At 49.7% G+C, this 19,399-nt stretch overlaps 3 protein-coding genes across 3 annotated transcripts; 2 read left to right on the forward strand and 1 right to left on the reverse strand.

Annotated features, from left to right (window-relative positions):
* Positions 1-1,415: 1,415 nt before the first annotated feature.
* On the forward strand, positions 1,416-6,040 carry LOC148829963 (inhibitor of nuclear factor kappa-B kinase-interacting protein-like). Its single transcript, XM_088923521.1, has 3 exons — positions 1,416-2,091; positions 3,665-3,782; positions 4,272-6,040. Exons 1-3 carry the CDS (start codon positions 1,880-1,882, stop codon positions 5,088-5,090), a joined length of 1,149 nt encoding a protein of 382 aa, XP_088779647.1. The 5' UTR covers positions 1,416-1,879; the 3' UTR covers positions 5,091-6,040.
* Positions 6,041-6,217: 177 nt separating this feature from the next.
* On the forward strand, positions 6,218-7,983 carry LOC148829964 (inhibitor of nuclear factor kappa-B kinase-interacting protein-like). The gene has a single exon (XM_088923522.1). The coding sequence runs from the start codon at positions 6,681-6,683 to the stop codon at positions 7,548-7,550; it is 870 nt and encodes a 289-aa protein (XP_088779648.1). The 5' UTR covers positions 6,218-6,680; the 3' UTR covers positions 7,551-7,983.
* Positions 7,984-12,876: 4,893 nt separating this feature from the next.
* On the reverse strand, positions 12,877-16,814 carry ckap4 (cytoskeleton associated protein 4). The gene is made up of 2 exons (XM_088924240.1): positions 16,509-16,814; positions 12,877-14,440 (listed from the first exon to the last, which is right to left on the reverse strand). Exons 1-2 carry the CDS (start codon positions 16,812-16,814, stop codon positions 13,106-13,108), a joined length of 1,641 nt encoding a protein of 546 aa, XP_088780366.1. The 3' UTR covers positions 12,877-13,105.
* Between the last annotated feature and the right edge of the window lie 2,585 nt (positions 16,815-19,399).

Here is a 19,399-nt window from a genome sequence, read left to right on the forward strand (position 1 = left end):
TTAACAGTCGTTTTCATGACCTGAAAGAAGACCTGCTCTAAACGAGAGCAGCTCATGCAGCTTATTGAGCTTGTTTGGTCACTTGGTGGCTAATTGATGTCGCTTCTGCAGAGAAGCCAGGGTATCGCCGGGCAGCTTGTTCCAGACCCCCCCACAACCCTTTGTGTAAAGCTGTGCCTCCTGTTCTCGGATTCAAATGCACTTTTCACTCGTGTCGTGGGGTTAGTGTTGCACCGTTCGTTCTGATGAAGTCCTCCGGACTGGGGGTGCCTCTGTGAGAATTGAAAGAGATTGGATCTCTTTCAGCCTGAAAGTATTAAGTTTTTACTTTGACACCGGGGGTGGAATCATTTAATTCTGCATCTTTCGATTGGCTGACAGATGGCTGCCTCCCCCCCCCACTTCCCCTTGGAGTCCGGCACCCTGTTTCCCATCTTAACCCCTCTTCCCTGCCCCCAGCCCATTCTCCCAATCTCGTCACCCCCCTCCTTTCCCTCATATCCCTTCTCTGGGCCCTCACACCTGGAGAGGCTCCCCGGCCAAAATGAAATTTCCATCGAGTTGATCTGGATCACCGTTGGCCATATAATCCGGGTGGAGCTGCACACTGGTGGTGGTGAAGGGCAGTCCAGAAAAGCACTGTATGAGTGTCAGGGTGATTACTTTATTATAATATTTCAGTAATTTAATTTGTGTGGGCAGCACAGGGGCCCAGTGGTCGGCATCGCTGCCTTGCAGCTCTGGAGCTCTGGGTTCGATTCCCTGAAGTGCTGTCTGTGTGGAGTCTGTATGTGCTCTCATGTGTTTGCACAGGTTACCTCCCACAGTGTGAAGACATACTGGTGTGTTAACTGGGCTTCTGATAAAACCCTAGTATCTCCGTGTGCCCTGTGTTGGACTGGCAGCACAGCCAGGGTGTACCCTGCCTTGTGCCTGCTGCTTGAGGGCACAGGCTCCGGCTCCCTCCAAGCCTGGACTGGAAAGAGAGGTTAGAAAACGCATGGATTTCACAAGCATTGAATTCTGAGCCCATGCGTGTTTTTCTTTCCTCGTTTTTCCTTATGGAATCCTACTCCGTGTGCGGGTTGTCTGAAGATTCTCTGCCCTTCCATTCCAGTTTCAGGTACTTCTGCTTTTCTCTTGAGCGCCTTGTCCCTAGCGGCCTCGGGTGCCCGTTTCATTCGGATGAAACCCGTCGGGTCTGTACAGGTGACCTCCGCCATCGGAAGGTGCCCAGTGGTGCTGCTAGCAGTCCTACAGACCAGGAGTGGTGTGCCGGCCTGCTGCGTCAGCACAGTCCCGGAGGCTCTCCGCTTGAAAGCCGAGAATGATGACGTTGGCAACAACCACAAAAATGCAAAGACCCCTTTCTGAGCATTTTACTTCCTCCCAGCATTAGACATTTTGGTATTTTGAAGAGTGTCAGCTTTGTAGCTTTTCGTTCAGCGTTTAATGAGAATATTCCAACTGGAACATTGGGGGAAAAAAATTGATTCACTATTATCCCGAACGCACAATCCGCTAGCTGCGCCTCTTCGCCTGCCCTTTCCAACTGACGTGGTGTGGAAAGCGTACTCCTCTTTCCACAAAGTTTCCAAACTAGAGGAACCGTCCATTTTGGGATTCAGCAAAAGACTCGTTCAAAAAAAAAACCCGATTATTCAGATTTTGTCTCGTTTTACATTAAAGATATATAAACCTTTTGGCGCCCAGACTTAATAAAAATGAATTGGCGTTTCTAAAAAGTCAGTACGTTTTCCGAAACCTCGGCAGGCGGAGTGGTTTATTTCCCTGATTTGTGCTAAGGAAGGGACTGGTCTTCCAAAGTCGCCCAGAGTTTAGGAATAAGAAGCACGGTACGGGGTTTGGAAACCTCAAAATGCCTAGTAATGAGCTGAAACAAAGGAGGAAGACGACGCAAGGAAAACCTCATGAGCAAACGACCGAGACAAAACCGAAGGCCGAGCCGGGGAAAGGGGCTGATGAGCCGGACCGAAGCAGCCAGACGAGCCCGGCGTCTCCTCCCTCGGCTGTGGACATCAGGACCATAACCTGCCTGCTGTCCCTGGCGGTGTGCCTGGTGCTCACTTGGTAAGGCTGCTTTCTCGAAAACGTTTTGGAAAAACAAAGAAACAAACAAGCGGATTCGATCTGAAACTTATTTACCGAAGTGCTTTTCTGTAGTGGGAGATGACAACTGTATCGTCACAGTGTTATCAAAAGCGCACAAGTAGTTCTCACGACACAACGAAAACACAGCTTCTCCAATAGCTGGGGTATTATGGATACAATAAAAACAAACAAGACCGTATATTTATCATCTTCTCGCCCACGCAAGCTGTATCTGGCTAGGTACCACTACAATTGAATTAGGGAAATAACTGAAATCGATTTATAAATTACCCTTTTACAAATGCGTATTTTCTTTTTGCGACCATCTGAGCTAGAAAACTGCTAAAATGTAAGACTGACCAAGAGTAACAAGATATACTGAAATAGCACTGCTAGTTTTTAGTCTGGACCCTTTAAACTGTGTGTGAGAGACTGAGATTGTTAAGGGTAGAGGGGGGTCGTGTCGTGTCGTGTTGGCATTAGAGCCGTCCTTCTCTCCAGACTCGAGGAGGCACTACCCGGATAGTGCAGGATGCGTTGAACTGTTGTACATTGTGTATAAAACCCGCTTGAATATGAGGTAGTACGGCCGTATTCCACGGGCAGTAACGCTGCATCTCAAGGTACGCGACCAAGGGCACAGCGGTGCTTCACACACCGGCTGTGTTTGTCGTGCTGTTAGACTGGGTCGATTTTAAACGACGTCTCTTACTATTAGTATCCTCAAGGGGCAGGCTGGCAACAACATTAAACTGGGGGTCTCCAGTCCCAAAACTGGAGAACCCTAATCGATTTAATCGATTATATTATTATATTATATGTGGCCAGCACCCATATCACTCTGCAACTCACAACTGGCAACTCACTGAAGCTCAGCAGGAGTGAGCCTGGTCAGTACCTGGATAGGAGACCTCCTGGGACAGCTGAGGCTGATGACAGAAGAGGTGTAAGTGGGGCCAGCAGGGGGCGCTCACCCTGCGGTCCGTGAGGGTCCTAATGCCCCAGTATAGTGATGGGGACACTATACTGTAAAAAGGTGCCATCCTTTAGATGAGACACAAAACCGAGGTCCTGACTCCCTGTGGTCATAAAAAATCCCAGGGCATTTCTCAAAAAGAGTAGGGGTGTTACCCCGGCGTCCTGGCCAAATTTCTCCCTGGCCTTTACCAGTCATGGCCTCCTAATAATCCTCATCTCTGAACTGGCTTCATCACTCTGCTCTCCTCCCCACTGAGAGCTGCTGTGTGGGGAGTGTACTGGTGCATCATCCAGGTGGGGCTGCACACTGGTGGTGGTGGAGGGGATCCCCATTACCTGTAAAGCGCTTTGAGTGGAGTGTCCAGAAGAGTGAGAAGATTATTATTATTATTATTATTATTATTATTATTATTAAATTTTGACTGGCCAGGAAGGATAGTTTTCACTTCACTTTTTGCCCCATGCTGCTGAAATTGGCTCCAGGCTGTGCTCCTGAGATAGGCTTCCGGCTGTTCTCTGGAATAGACTCTGGGTAGCTGCTCCTCTCACCACAAATCATGTGTTTGTTCCACAGGGTTGTGCTGCTGCAGGCTGCTCGGTTTGCAGACATTGAGGAGAAGTCCAGACTGCTGTATGAAAAGGCAGCAAACATCGAGGGCCTGAGCAACGAAATCAGTGAAATCTCCAGAAAGGTAACTTTCTTCCTCCATTAGGCTGGCTCCAGAGGCTCAGCCGCCTTCATGCTTGGTGAGGAAGGTGTTGAACATGTTTAAAACTTCAGGAGGCTGGAGCTGTGCGAGAACAGACTCACTAGAAAGCTCTGGATTTCATGAAAGGGAGTTTAGCTTCAAGGTGTTTTTTATTTTAGTTACTGGAGAAACTACGCACATTTAAATCAGTTTTTGAGCCAGGACTGTGTGTGTGATTTTATTCCTTTTTATTTAAAACCAAATGCATAACATGAGGCGGACATTCAAGTTTCTGAATTGACTAACAGCTGATTGATTCTACAATATAGGTTCTGTTTCTCAGAAACCCTGACGACCGCTAAACTGGATCTTTTGCATGTAATTTGATTTAGTCTTACGTGTGTTAAGACATCTCAGTACTGGATGATGATGAATCGCGAAGGACATGATGGCATTAAAATAGAAAACGCCTGTTTTATGTTGTGGATGCAGCTGGCCGTCTCAGAAGAAGACCTCCTGGGGGCGCTCTCCTCCATGTCTTTGGTGGCCAAGATGGATAACGATGTCTCAGGCCTGCGCAGTGTTATTGCTGCCGTGCAGGGGGGCGAACAGTTCGTGTCGCAGAACATGCAGAGCATCAACAGGAGCTTCCAAAATGCGACGGACGTCTGGAGGCGGAGCCTTGAGGGAATCACCCAGGACATCGGGAATCTGAAGTCGGACTCCAAGGCCCTACACAACCAGGTGACCGCAAAGATAAACGAAGCGGAAAAGGCGATGAGGTCCATCTCGGAGAAGCTGGAGGAGCTGGAGGACAGCACCAAGCGGAACGCCAGGGCGCTGGAGCGCACGGAGAGTGAGGACGTGGAGGGCGTGGAGGAGCAGGTGAGGTGGAACAGCAGGGAGATCGAGAGGCTGGAGGAGCAGCACCAGGCCCTGGGCAGCAGGGGCCGCGAGCTGAGCGCCAAGATCGCCGAGTACCAGCCCCGCGCCCGGCAGTGCGAGGAGCAGCTGCCCGTGGTGGAGGACGCCGTCCGCTCCATCCTCAGGGTGTCCTCTGACCTGGCCGGCCTGGAAAAGAGGGTGGAGGACCTGACAGTCCAGGTCTTCAACATGGAGGACAACATGCTCAAGGTCATCTCCGAGATCTTGGAAATCAAGACCGCTCTGGACGCCCTGGAGGTGGACAACAGCATTCTCAAACTGAGAAACGAGCTGGGTGTTATCAAGGAAAAGGTGAGAGAGTTCGAAAGGGCCAGGAGGGAACCACATTCAGAGGAGCAGAGCAGAGAAGAAGCCGTGGAAAACTGACCAAGGACAAGCACGATCAACCTGGTTTCTACTGGTTACCCGGAGGACAAATACAAGAGCTTTTTGTGGTTATCGCAATTTATCACAACCACCATAAGCAGAGTTGCACTGTATATGCAATATATGTGCTTGTGTTGTAGTGTAGCCTCAATCACAGCTGGGCAGCAGTCATTTTGCTGTGCAGTGTCTTCTTTCAAATAAGAAAATATCACTAGTGTATGAATGTATTGCTCACAAACTGCAATTAGCTTTTTTTTACATATTTGCCTATGTACCAGTTTGTAAAACTTTATTTAAAGTCCACAAAAGGTTCGGCAACTGGGTTAGAATCATTTTGGATCTGTGAATTAAAGGTGAATGAATATTAAATAGAATTTGCATGGTCAGCTGTCAGACAGGCTGAGCAAGACTGCAGGTTGAGCTACAGTGCTGTGACGCTGCTTTTGTCTAGTTTCAAACAACCCAACCTGAAATTTACAAAGTAAATAGATAACTTAGCTGTTACTGACACAATCTGGGTCTCTAAAAAGCTTTTCATATCCCCTTGTTGTCTTGATGTCTAAGTGTAGGAGAGGGAGGGAGACAATCGTTCAGGACTGGGGTGCTGGAAAAACACTTGCAATTCCAAAGGACCGTCGCATTTGTGTCAAAATAAGCCCCTTTCATTTTCACAGCATAGATATCAGATTATATCAGTTGTTATTCGAAGACTAATTTAGAGAACAAGTCTCAGCTGTAATTTCTCAGGTCGTCATCTTAAGAGGGACTTGTATTGTTACATTGAATGTCTGGGCCAAAGGTTTAAATGTGTTTAAATAGCTGCTGGCTGTCCAGTCAGACTGTACACTGAATTTCAACTTAAGCCCTTTGTGAGTATTGCACAACCTCTTCTTGAGGAATACTGTGATGACATCAAATCCTGTAAAGCTCAAATAAAATGTTTTTCCTAATTTTGTCTCTCTCTTTTCAGCACAGAGAATTCATCCATTGTGTGTTTTCACATAGTAGTAACTCCTTGCATTTTGTATCGTTTATTTCTCCCAAAAGATTCCGTGTAGACACTTAAAATACAACAGGAGAGGACCCCACTGACGTGCTGCTCCACCTGGGACTGCAGACCAGGGGGAGTGAGAAACTGTTTCACCAGCTGACTTAAGGGGGCTCTTTAGAGAGGTTGTACTGATCCAGTGTGTGATTTAGCCAGGGCATCAGTGTGTTAACAGCTTTGTCCTAATGAACAGTGCTGTGGGATCTTTACTGACACAGTAGTCAGGACCTCAGTTTAAAGTCTCGCACGAAGGATGTAACCTCCTACAGCACAGTGTCCCAGGTCACCTGAGACATCGATTTGGAATTTCAGGTCCAGATGGAGGAGCACCTCCTACTGGTCCACCAACACCACTCACAGCAGCAGCCTGGTTTTCCTCAGATGTCTCTCTTACTCCTGATCAGCTCAGCCTTGCTCAGCTCCTGGGATCTGAGGAGACCAGGTTACAGGAAGACAGCAGCTGTTCTGTTAGGTTTCAAGATTATTTTAGTCTTGTGTGGTTTATCAGTGACGTATCTTCTTTTCTGAAATTGCATTATGAAATGGTTATCTGTGCTTTATATTCTTTTTCCGTTTGTGTTTTTACTTTAAAATGCTTTCTCTTTTCTCTCCTCTTGATGAAGTTTGAAAGTGCCCAGCACCTTCTGACCAAGCTGAAGGGCCAGGCCAAACCCCCCCACATAGAGAGCCTGAAGCAAGACATCGCCCAGCTGACAGAGTGGTCATCGAAGCTCACGGCGAAGAAAGAGGCGTTGGAGGAGAACCTGTCTGCGCTGTCTCGGGCCGTGGCCCAGATCGAGCAGAAGACGACCTCGATCACGAAGGACGTCGCTGTGAAGGTGTCTGCTGTGAAGACGGACCTCAGGAGGATGTCCGGGCTGGAGTCGGAGGTCGAGGCCTTGTTATCGTCCGCCCAGCAGCTGGGGGAAAAGGTCAAGCAGGCCGAGAAGCAGATGGTTCAGAAGATCGGGGACCTCCTTGTCAGCAGCATCGCCCGAACGTCCGAGCTGAAAAGCTCCTCCGAGAGGAACTCGGACAAAGTCGACCTTCTCAAGCGGAAGCTTGCAGAGCTGAAGGAGGAAGACGCCAGGCTTTCGGAAAGGCTTTTAAATCTGGAAAGTGGGCGTGCCAGGCTGCTGAAGACCGTGACGTTCGCAAGCGACCTGAAACCCAAAGTGTTTACCATGAGGAAGGACTTCTCTCTGCTGGAGCCCCGCGTGTCAGACCTCACCCTGAGGATCGGCAGGCTGGCCTCAGACATACTGGAGAAAGAGCAGGAAATCGCTCTGCTGAAAGACACATTTTCTAACTTGACCGTGGTAAAATCAGACCTCCAGCGTGTAAAGCAGCAGCTCACTGAAGTGCGAGAAGTTAGCGACATGTTTGCTCAGGGAAATCAGCCTGGTGAATAAACTTGTATTTCAGCATCACATTTTAAAAAATGGCAAAGAGCTGAACTCAAGAGAGCTTTTGTCTTCTACTCAGTTCTGCTCAGATCTCTACTCTAAGAAAGGACAGGTTATGGTGTGTGTTCGTGCTAGTCAGCTAAACGAGATCGATTTAGATTGGCCTTCAAACAGTTTTATTGATTGGTAAGGTTTCAGCTTGAAAATGGTCCGAATTAAAACCTTTTCTTAAGATCCAAGACTGTTTTGCATTTTCGGTTTTTGATAGAATGTAGAATGAATTTAGGTGAGTTCCGTAGGAAGCAGCATAATACGAAGTGTGTTTTAGAATCAGATCATCTAAATCTGAATAATTCTAATAGGTTTTGCACATCACATTACAGCAACAAATTATGAATGTGTGAACTGTTTGACGAGAGAAATATACTGATTTAAGAACTAATGGGCTGTGGGTGTACTGTTTTGATTTAATTTTAATTTCCCTATTTTGACTGTGGACAGGTTCTGCTTAAAGACCTTTCAGAATATTTTGGCACAGCTGGGGTTGGTCTTCACGCCCAGTGCCTGTGGCTTGCTGGGATAGGTTCTGGCTCCCCGGTGATCCTAACTTGGATGAAGAGGTTAGAAAATGGGTGGATGGGGTTAGTCTTAACCTCAGGTGGCTCTGCGGCTCAGGATCTGCGCCTGTGGCTGGAAGGTTGCCGGTTCGTATCCCGCGGCCGGCAGAGGAATCCTACTGCGTTGGGCCCCTGAGCAAGGCCCTTAACCCCAACTGCTCCAGGGGCGCCGTATAAATGGCTGACCCTGCGCTCTGACCCCAAGCAAAAAGACAATTTCCTCATATGAGAAATGGAATATGGCCAATAAAGGGAGCTTCTCTTATTCCATTTTAAGACAGTCAAAAAATGATATGTTAAAATTGTACAATGCACCAGGGATTCATCATTTTGAATACTGTTGAAATGAATGTTACAAAAAACATTTTGCTGCCCAGGAATCAGTCCAGAGAAGAGCAATGTCCTACACTTGACAGGCTGCAGGAGCAGAACCTTGAAGTGAAACAGCTACAGGCCGAGGGAATCTGATCAAGGAATTCAAAGACCTGAAGGGTTTTGTCAGTCCTGTGGATTTATTCTGAATCAAAGTGAAACACAAAACTATATAGATGTGCTGTACATTTTAAACTTAAAACAGGAGGCACTTCTTTACACAAAGGGATAGGACCCTCATTTAGCTTCTCACTTCCAGACAAGCTAGGTGGACAGACTGGCCTTCTCTCGTCTGAAGACTTCACGTTTCGCGGACCTGAAGCAAGTTCTCACCTACTACTGCAGTAAGCAGTCAAGTGTGTCCGTTGGTACAACGAGAGACCCATATAATGCAGGCAGTGGTTAGTACTGTATGTTCTTTTCACTTCAGATTATTGGCAGGAGTATCTTCGTCCCATTCAGAATGTGATTTCTGAATGGCCGTACTGTACTGTATTCAGATTTCTGATTTGAATGGGAGTGGGAGGGGAACTTTCTCTTACATACATTTCTTATAGACATTTCAGTGTTTTGGAAAAGGAAATGACTTGCACCAAGAGTATAGGCAGCTTTATTGATTCAGTAATTTGGCAGACACTTTTATCCAAAGACACATTTATATCCATCGACTGGGGGTACAGCAGAAGGGCCACGCCTGGGTTTCAAACCTACAGCCTTCAAGGTCTCAGTCCAGAACACCAGTCCCCCCTCTCAGCCTTCAGCTTCCCCACTGCCCCAGTCTGAGAGCAGTCGAGCTTGTTCGGCACCGACCTGAGACTGAATGTTGGCCTCTGGCAGGAGTATTAGCAACAACTTCCTGTTGTAGACAGGCTCTGTCTGCTTGAGGTGCCTTAACTCAGAAGACAGGAAACATTTCTCCCCCCACTGCAGGATGTTGCTCTGCCCCTAAATTCAAACCAAACGATGATTCACGAACATTATGTGAATGGAAGAACTTGGAAATTGTTTGTAAAAGAGTAGATGGAAAGTTTTTTTTTCTGGATTTTCCTTGACTGTTCTAGACTGATATTCAAATCCCCAGAACTTCTGTGTGAGAAGGGTAGAGAGGTGAAATTCATTCCTATGATTATCCTGTGATATTAAAGTGAAAATAATACAGCTGAGATTCTGCACTCTGATGTACATCTCTGTTGGGCTTTACTGAAAATGGCCTTAATGAAAACAGCGAAATGGGTTACACAAGGAACCCCCTTGGGCATTATGGATGAATAAATATAAAAAATACAGAATACAAATGTTAAAACATGATTGATGAAAAATGTAGTTTACCATGTGTTTCAAATGTCAGCTCTTTCATTATTGTACGGTGAATCCAGGTTGTGAAGCGATGCCAACAAGCACACTACGGTTGTGTACGTGTCGCATGTCATTGCTGTGCAGCCTGTCCTGACACAGGGCTCTCAGCAGCCCACTGTTCTCAGCAAGGAGAGGTGCTGTGACTTGACTAATCGGGATTCTGCTTTTGGGGTACCACACCCAGAACGAACTTCCTCTGTCGCCGTGTACAGCGATCGCCCCAGGTTCCTCTCCGCCCGCCTGCCACGTAGCACTGCAGTCATTAGACACACACTCAGCGGCTGTCACCTCCCACGACATCGCTCCCCCCCATGGGCCTCCTCGAATGCCCTGGCTGTACAAGTCTTGGCTGTAGGAGAGAGTACACTGGCCATGAGCTGTTCCGCAGCTTGATCTGAAAAGTTGTTATGCCACTGGACTGCGTGAATAGGAGCATGACTTGGAGATGTATTTGGACTGGAATGAGATGTAAATATCTTAATAATTATAATGCAAAATACTTTAGAAAAAAAGGTTGTCTAGTCCTGGTGTGATCGTCGCGGTTCCGCGTGGTGTCGTGCCCTCTGCTGCCCGTTCCGTCCCGCACACCTGGGGCGCGAACCCGGGTCTCTGGTGTAACGCAACAGGGTACCAGCCGCATGAGCTAAAGGAGACCTCCCCCAGCCCAGGAAGCCGAGGTCCCTGCTACGCGCAGGGAGGACGATGACGTCACCATGTCCGGACTAGCTCCGCTACACTGGGAGACTTGTGTGTCTGCTGTTTTTTGCTTTAAATTGACAACACCTTAAGAACTGGAAGATTAAACTGATCCAATTAAGCCAAAATGATCTGATTATAGTGCTAAAAGCCAAGATGGCTGAAAAACCTACAGCTACACCAACCCTCCAGGACCAGGACTGGACACCCCAGCTACAGACACACTGCCCCTCCAGGACCAGGACTGGACACCCCAGCTACAGACACACTGCCCCTCCAGGACCGAGACTGGACACCCCAGCTACAGACACACTGTCCCTCCAGGACCAGGACTAGACACCCCAGCTACAGACACGCTGCCCCTTCAGGACCGAGACTGGACACCCCAGCTACAGACACGCTGCCCCTCCAGGACCAGGACTGGACACCCCAGCTACAGACACGCTGCCCCTCCAGGACCAGGACTGGACACCCCAGCTACAGACACTGCCCCTCCAGGACCAAGACTGGACGGCCCTGCTGGACTGGGGCTCTCTAGGACTGGGGGTGGGGACCCCAGGCCTAAATGGTCCCATTTTGGCATGGTACCTTCCAAAGATGATAAAAGGAATATGAGCTACTCTTGAGCTACCCCAGCCCCGGTCCTGTAGGAACACTGTCTCTATCCCAGCGCTTCCCAGCCCCGGTCCTGTAGGAACACCGTCTCTATCCCAGCGCTTCCCAGCCCCGGTCCTGTAGGAACACCGTCTTTATCCCAGCGCTTCCCAGTCCCGCAGAAACACCGTCTCTATCCCAGCGCTTCCCAGCCCCGGTCCAGTAGGAACACCTATCTCTATCCCAGCGCTTCCCAGCCCCAGTCCCGTAGGAACACCGTCTCTGTCCCAGCGCTTCCCAGCACCGGTCCCGTAGGAACACCGTCTCAATCCCAGCACTTCCCAGCCCCAGTCCCGTATGAACACCGTCTCTGTCCCAGCGCTTCCCAGCCCCAGTCCCGTAGGAACACCGTCTCTATCCCAGCGATTCCCAGCCCTGGTCCTGTAGGAACACCGTCTCTATCCCAGCACTTCCCAGCCCTGGTCCTGTAGGAACACCATCTCTGTCCCAGCGCTTCCCAGCCCCAGTCCCGTAGGAACACCGTCTATCCCAGCGCTTCCCAGCACCGGTCCCGTAGGAACACCGTTTCTATCCCAGCGATTCCCAGCCCTGGTCCTGTAGGAACACCGTCTCTATCCCAGCCCCGGTCCCATAGGAACACCGTCTCTATCCCAGCACTTCCCAGCCCTGGTCCTGTAGGAACACCGTCTCTATCCCAGCGCTTCTCAGCCCCAGTCCAGTAGGAACACCATCTCTATCCCAGCGCTTCCCAGCCCCAGTCCCGTAGGAACACCGTCTCTATCCCAGCGCTTCCCAGCCCCAGTCCTGTAGGAACACCGTCTCTGTCCCAGCGCTTCCCAGCACCGGTCCCGTAGGAACACCGTCTCAATCCCAGCACTTCCCAGCCCCAGTCCCGTAGGAACACCGTCTCTGTCCCAGCGCTTCCCAGCCCCAGTCCCGTAGGAACACCGTCTCTATCCCAGCGCTTCCCAGCACCGGTCCCGTAGGAACACCGTCTCTATCCCAGCGATTCCCAGCCCTGGTCCTGTAGGAACACCGTCTCTATCCCAGCCCCAGTCCCATAGGAACACCGTCTCTATCCCAGCACTTCCCAGCCCTGGTCCTTTAGGAACACCGTCTCTATCCCAGCGCTTCCCAGCCCCGGTCCTGTAGGAACACCGTCTCTATCCCAGCGCTTCCCAGCACCGGTCCGTAGGAACACCGTCTCTATCCCAGCGCTTCCCAGCCCCGGTCCTGTAGTCTGTCTGTCAGTCATTAAGGTAAATGTTGAAAAGTTGAACTTGAAGTATTTTTGAAGCACTTCGGAGTGACTGAGTTTGAGGACTGAGTCCAGAAACAAGTCAACCAAAAGTCTAAGCATCAAGATCAATGAAAAAGCGTCGGTAAGCAGTGGGGATTCAGAGCGCAGCTAAGCTAGAACAAAACCAAACAGTGGTGCCGCAGGACAGGGCTATCCAATCCTGCAGGGCCAGTGTGTCTGGGAGAACTGGGAGATCTGGGAGAACCTGCTAAATCTGTCCAATGACACTAATTCAGCCCGTGTAGAGCCGATTTTCACTGAAGACCTGCAGGTTCACCAGGACGGGGCAGCAGTACCCAGAGTGCTAAAGACATAACGGTGGCCGATTATGCAAAACAGGTTTTGTGGTAAAACTTTATTTTGTTAGAAAATTTTGGTACACAGCCTGCAAACTCATCTCATTTTGTTGGTTACTAAGGCCCTGTACCTGAGCTCATCCTGCAGCTCTTTGCAGTGGCTCTGCATGTTGAGAAACATTCCTTTCAGACAATGCGGCAGAAACAAACCTACAGTGCAGTCCGAATGCGTGGCTTCAATTCAAACAACAGTAGTCCACCATCTAATGCTACTTTAAATGTGTGTGGCAGGGAAGCCCTAGGGCTGTACTAGACCTTCTCCTGGACTAACTCTAGTTTAATGGAAAGTGCCTCCACAGAAGCTTTAGTTTCATCCATGAGAGTCTTGAGGGACCCGATGTCCTTCTCGTTCGCTTCAATCTTTACTGAGTAGGCCACGAGACTGTCCACTGCAGTCCTCAGCATTTGCAGGTCATTCTTGGCCTGGCTGACAGCGGCCTGCAGGTCCCCGACGCTGTCCGCCACTGTCTGCCCCTTCATGGCCTCCTCCAGCGTCGCCAGTCTTTGCCCGTGCTCCACGGCCTGTTGTTTCTGGCCCTCGTCCAGGGATGACAGCTCTTTTTGTGCGCTGTCTAGCACGGCGACTGCATTTTGGAGCTCGTCCAGACTGTTCTTCAGCACGCTGATATCGCTGCTGAAGGCCTCCTGTGCCTCTGTTATCTTCCTCACGGTGCTGAGCACGTCGGGGTCCTCCGCTTCTGAGCCAGAGGGCCTGAGCGTCTGCAGGTCCCGGCTCAGCGTGGCCAGGGCGCTTTCGTGCGAGTCGTACTTGGACAGGAGGGATTCCAGCTTTTCTGACTGCTCAGTGGCGGAGGCGATGAGAGACTCTGCGTTCTCCTCTACAGTTTTTAACCTGAGCTCCCAGTCTTCTCTGCCCTGAGCAGCGCTGTCGGTTTTAGCCTGCAGGTTTTGCTCCAAGGCTCGAAGGGTGGCTGTGGCCTCCTGGAGGCCGTCCTCCAGGGTCTTGACCTGTCCCGACAGAGACTGGAGGACGGCCTCAGTGGCAGACAGGGACTCCCTGAGGGAGCTGGTCGTGACCTGCACTGTGGCCTTCACCTCCTCCATCTCCTGGACAGTGGACTCCGCCTCCCTGGTCCTCGTCTGAAGCTGTTCCTCCAGAGAGCTTACCTGCGCCTTCAAGGACTCTGCCACCTCGACTTTACCTTCGCTGCTGGTGCGGAGGTCCGCCACCGCCGTAGAGACGGCCAGAAGCTCGTGCTTCAGCGCGCTCAGGCCTTCAACGGCCTGCACCTTCTCCCTGAGGGTCTGCACCTCGTTCTGCGTTTCGCCCTGCACTTCGGTGAACGCCACGACGTTGTCGTTAATGGACTTCGTGAGCTCCGTCAGTCTCTCCTCCACGGTCTTTTCCAGGGAAGAGAAGTCTCTCTCCCGGGCCTCCTTCACGTCCCGAATGCCGTCCGACAGGTCCTTCAGGATCTCGTTCTGCAGCTTGTGGAGGACCTCCTCGATCCGGCGCGTCTCCGCCTCGCCCTTCCTCACGGCCCGGTTGGTCTTGTCCAGCTCGCTCTGGCTGTCCTTTAAAGAGGACTCGAAGCTGCCGACCGTGAGCCTCATGGTGTCCACCTGCAATGACAAAGAGCCTGTTACTGCGTGGCATCCCAGACCGCAGCGGGCAGCGGGCATTCAGCAAGCCTGTGCCTGACCAGCAAGCACTTGGATCCCAACGGTCCTGTGAAGTCTTAGCATTTTGGCATTTTGCAAAAACAAAAAAAAAAACAACAATGGAAGATTACAAAAGAGAAGAGGCCCCTCAGCTCATCTAGCCTGTTAATTAGCTAATTAGTCTCATTTCTTGATCCCGAGATCTCACCCAGCTTCTTCCCTGAAAGAAGCCAGAGTACTGGCTTCCACCACATGACAGCTAAGCTGAGTGCAGGCCTTGTGGGTCCAGGGGAACCCCTGCCACACCAAACCTCAGCGCTGACACGCAGAGAACAGCGGAATGTGACAGGAGGATTATAAAACATTACAGAAATAGTGCAGGCTTTCGCCATTCCTGGTAAAAGATCTACAGTTCCAGCAGGCTTTAACTTCACGTTGTTTTAACTTCAGATTTGTGAGTGCAATGAATTGTTGCATGCTTCTTACACTTTCATACTGGAAGACTGTTTTGTAACCATTAATCTGGTGCAGAGATGCGAGGTCACTGCTAATGTACTGTTCAGAAAGTTGTCTGAAATGTGATGCCGGCACTGTGGTTTGGCTGAGATCTTACTTCCTGGCTTTGAGCAACAATCATAATAATAATCATTCCTTGCAACCTTATATAACGCTTTTCACCCAAAAGGATCTCAAAGCTCTTAACACATTGGGGGGAATTCACTGCAGCCTCTCTACACAGGTCACATGGAGGAGTGAGAAACTCCTCTCAATGAGTTAAGGGGGCTTTAAGGCAGGAGCCTAAACGAGCCTGGAGTGGATATTTAGTCAGGACAATAGAGCGTATCAACCCTGCTCCTCTGAGAGATGCAGAGAAATACATTATGTTATCGCAGCCCTTTTTCCCCAATGTCTGAGATAAGATAACCAGGAAGGACTATGGTACCTACAGAGTTGAGTCAGCCATCCCCACCTCGATTTATTCTCTCTCTGACGCATTCAGAACCGCACCAGGTCACAGCCCTTGAACCCGACGGTGAAGACACACTACTCGATACACTCATTTCTTCCAGCAGAAAACGTCTTTCACCCCCCTGTAATCATTTGAACTCCATTAAAAAGAACGCGTCGTTTTAACGACGAGCCTTGTCTGTCTCTGCAGTGCGCTCTCTTCAGCGCATTGCTAACGAAATCAGTTCAAGACCACAGTCAGCACGAGTTATACCGATACCCCCCCTCCCTCTGCACACGCGTTTTCACCGTCCCTCGGTCGCTTCCACGAGCTCGCTTTTTCCACCGCGATTTTAGGGAAGACAGACGGGAGTAATAATGATATTAGTGCCACAGATAGAAAATCCACAAGCCTTCTCTGGGGATACAAGAAGAAGATGTGAAATTAAGAGTGATTACGTATCGCACTGGTCGATTAAAACACAGTTCAGAGACGAGAGGGGCTGGTCGTGCCGTGTAGCCGGTTCGGTAGGCAGTAGGTAATCGATCCAAGGACCTCTTCCAGCCGCCTAATGAATGATTATATATATATATCCCTTTTATACAGTAACAATCCAGACACCCGAGAGGTTTGTTGTGTATTGTATTTCGACGCGTAAATCTAATAGATCCCTGGACTTGCTGTGATGCAGACGAGGGAAATCGGATACCGACCAGCCCGCACTCCTCCAGTTACTCAGAAGTCAGTTTAAAACACAGTACTTAACGCACATTAACTCAGTGAATGTTTAACTCGGGTTATTTTATAAATTGCACAGATTCCACTTTGCAGATACCGGAACAATTAATACCGGTATACATTTCAGTAGGCTTCACTTTTTTTTTACGCATTTCTCAAAATCCTCAATTCGCGTCCGAGCTCTCTCTCTCCCACGTTCCCCAGATGACTGATCACCTCAAGCGACCTCTTGTTTGGTTCGGACCTGATCCAACCCGCCTGTCCCCCCGCGGTGCCCCCTTCAGCCAGTACCCGTCGGGACGCGGGGGCAGGAGTCTGGGGGGAGCGGGGTGGGGTGCTTACCTGCTGCAGGACAGCCTCCACCGTCTTCGCCAGCTCCTCGGTTCTGGCCGCCGCCGCCTCCTGCCTGCGGCTGGCCTGGCTCAGCTCGTCCCGGACTCTCTGCAGGTAGAAGCCGGCGAGTCCCGCCGCCGCCGCCACCAGCGCCAGGTAAAAGGCGGCGGTCAGCGCCCGGCCCAGGAGCCCCGGGCCGGCCGGGCTGCTGACCCCTTTGGCCGCCTTGGGGTTGCGCTTCGCCACGTCATCAGGCGGCGGAGGGGAGCTCTTGTCGCCGGCGTTGGCTTTGGTCCTCTGCTTCGCGGAGGTCATGGTCGCTGGGCGGGGGGGAGAAGGCAGAGCGGCTGGGCTGCGAGTCGGCGGGCGGACCGAGCGGGTCGGGCGAGTCTCGGGAGGAACGGCGGGCGAGTCGGCGAGCGGACGTGTCGTCTCTAGTCTTCTGCCTCCGCAGCTGGAGTGGTTGCAGAGGAGGGGCAACAGCGGCCCGGAACGCAGCCCTCCAAATCCAACTCAGCTCTGAATCCGACTAGCCCCGGGGGGTCTCCACGGCTGCGGAGCTTCGTGAAGCCGAAACGCGAGCCGTATCCGAGGGGGGGGGGACTGGCCATGAGAAATAACGTCGCACAGATTAGCAAATAAACCTTCAGTCTTGCTTTCGTGACATTTCAAGATTTTATGAATGAGAACTTTCTCTTGTTTGCAGAGAACTCCGTCATTACATTCTGAAACAAAACAAACCTTCCTCACCTTCCGTGCAGAACAAATAATCACAACTGCTTAACCCTGGTGTCAATTTTTACCTGCAGCAGTCGTCTTATTACTAGTATTCGTGGTGTGCTTTTTGTGATGTTTTGTGGTGTATTAACAGTTTTATTTACTATCAATAACAAGGGTTAGAGGCGACGCCTCACTTGATGACAAAGGGTTAAAACAGTGTGATTTGTGTCAAACCGCCAGCAGTTCGTGAAGTTTCCGTCTCTCAGTCGGCTGCTTTGTGAAGTTTCAGTGACGGGGTGGAGCGCAGATGTTACACCCCCTCCACCCCTCTTACGTGGCAGCGAGGAGACACAAGCCGGGAGCTTGAGCGCATGTCGCCGGCCGATGCGGGTGTTCTCCGGTGGGGTTATATTGCTGCTTTCTGCTGAGAAGTCCTAGTGGGTCAGTTGCAATGTAGGAAAAGCAGCGTGTTAACGGGGGATCGTCCCGTGGCTAGCGTGCAGCTCTGCTCGCTGGCTTAATATCTATTGCAGCGATTTTTTTTTTTGCTGCTGAAATTAATCCCCGGCTCCGCACTGAAAATCTCCTCTATTGCAGCGAACCCAAAGCAACAACTGCAGCCCTCAAAATACGGCACTGGGTACACCTCTCGCTATAGAGACTCGGCAGTTTAGTACAGTAGCAGGAGAGACTCTGGCTCGCACGGGAAAGGTGGCAGAACCACAGTTTCATGTTTGGTGCCGTGCTGTGATCAGGATCAGCTGGCCTCCCTTTTTTCGAGGCGATTCAGCGAGCACCTGGGGAGAACCTGACTCGGCAGGTTCGTTGCCATTGACCCGGTGATATCAGGCCCCCGAGAGCTCAGATGAGGCCCCCACGTTGTGTGGGGAAGAAGGGTAAAAATCTATTTGAATGTAAAGAATGGCATGATGGGAAGATGAAGGCGGGCATTTTGAAACTCCTAAAGAAGGGGAGATTCCGCACTGAAAGGGGCGCGTTTTTTGCGCAGACGTGGACATTTAGTCGAGAACCACTTTTTGGTAAAAGTCCCAAATTCGACTCAAGTCTTAAAAAACAATACCTGCTTGTAAAAATGCTAAGAAATTACAGAGGGTACGAATTACAATTGCAAAGGAATGACCAATGTAGGTGTTAGAGTTCCAAATGTTTTGCCCACATTTAAAAATCACTGCACCCAAAATAATGTCACTTTTTCCTGATAAGTACAAACAGTAAATGAATCATGATAGTTTTGTCCTGGGGGACAATTCCAGGAAAATAAAGGAATACCCTATCAACATACCCTTGTCATTCATTTCCTGTAGTCTCTAGATGAGTTCTTAGGGCTTTGCCCTAGTGCTTCAAATTGGTGCCCCTAAACCATGCAGGTTTCACAATAAATGGAATTGGAATTTCCTAATATAAGATAAGCAAGCTCTAGATGTATCAGATATAATACCTATCAGATTACCTATCCAAAATCCTTTGCACAATGCAAGCTTTTGAGGAAGAGGAGGATGATGGATGATGCTCATAATGTTCCTTCTTCTCTTTTTTCTATTTTCTCCTCCGTTTTCTGCCTCTCTCTCATCTTCTAGTCCCTATATTTATGCTGTGGACATTGTTATGGAAGCTTCTTAACAATGGTGCATCAGAGTTGAATGCTTCTTCCCTAATATCACAAACTTAATGCCTGAGTAAAGTTAATCAGCAAATCAAATCAAATTTTATTGATCAAATTCACAACAATACTAGCAGGCACCCTTTGATCATTTGTCTCTTTCCTGTTTTTACTCGACAGCAAAATACACTTTGTCCTAAAAACACATTTGTGGGATTTCCTGTGTGTACTCTGAAGTTGCACAAAACGTAGAATATTTACAGAACATGTATGTTGCAATTAAACTGGGCATACAGTTTAATACATATATGGTAATCTGTATGAAGAACCCAAAGGATACTTCCTAAATACAGTATATACTGGTCCTGAAATGCTCAAGAAGCTTCCCTACAAACTGACATTTCTTGATGATTTTGAGCACGGCAGTTTTGCACCACACTGGCTGGAGAGAGACTAAGCAGCCACAAGTAAACACCGCAGTGCAGGGCTCTGTGTAACAGTAGATAACAAAGGGAACTAAAATATGATCACGTGTGAGAAGCTGTGTGCATTGACCTGC

Source organism: Atractosteus spatula, chromosome 8 (genome assembly GCF_055471065.1).
Source record: "Atractosteus spatula isolate fAtrSpa1 chromosome 8, fAtrSpa1.hap1, whole genome shotgun sequence".
NCBI lineage: Eukaryota > Metazoa > Chordata > Actinopteri > Semionotiformes > Lepisosteidae > Atractosteus > Atractosteus spatula.

Bases quoted from the DNA above. Each gene is read 5' to 3' on its own strand.
- LOC148829963 (XM_088923521.1), top strand. From the start codon at position 1,880: ATGCCTAGTAATGAGCTGAAACAAAGGAGGAAGACGACGCAAGGAAAA. The intron at 2,092-3,664 runs GTAAGGCTGCTT...TTTGTTCCACAG, and splicing joins GTGTGCCTGGTGCTCACTTG to GGTTGTGCTGCTGCAGGCTG. The intron at 3,783-4,271 runs GTAACTTTCTTC...TTGTGGATGCAG, and splicing joins TCAGTGAAATCTCCAGAAAG to CTGGCCGTCTCAGAAGAAGA.
- LOC148829964 (XM_088923522.1), top strand. From the start codon at position 6,681: ATGGTTATCTGTGCTTTATATTCTTTTTCCGTTTGTGTTTTTACTTTA.
- ckap4 (XM_088924240.1), bottom strand. From the start codon at position 16,814: ATGACCTCCGCGAAGCAGAGGACCAAAGCCAACGCCGGCGACAAGAGC. The intron at 14,441-16,508 runs GTAAGCACCCCA...TTGTCATTGCAG, and splicing joins TGGAGGCTGTCCTGCAGCAG to GTGGACACCATGAGGCTCAC.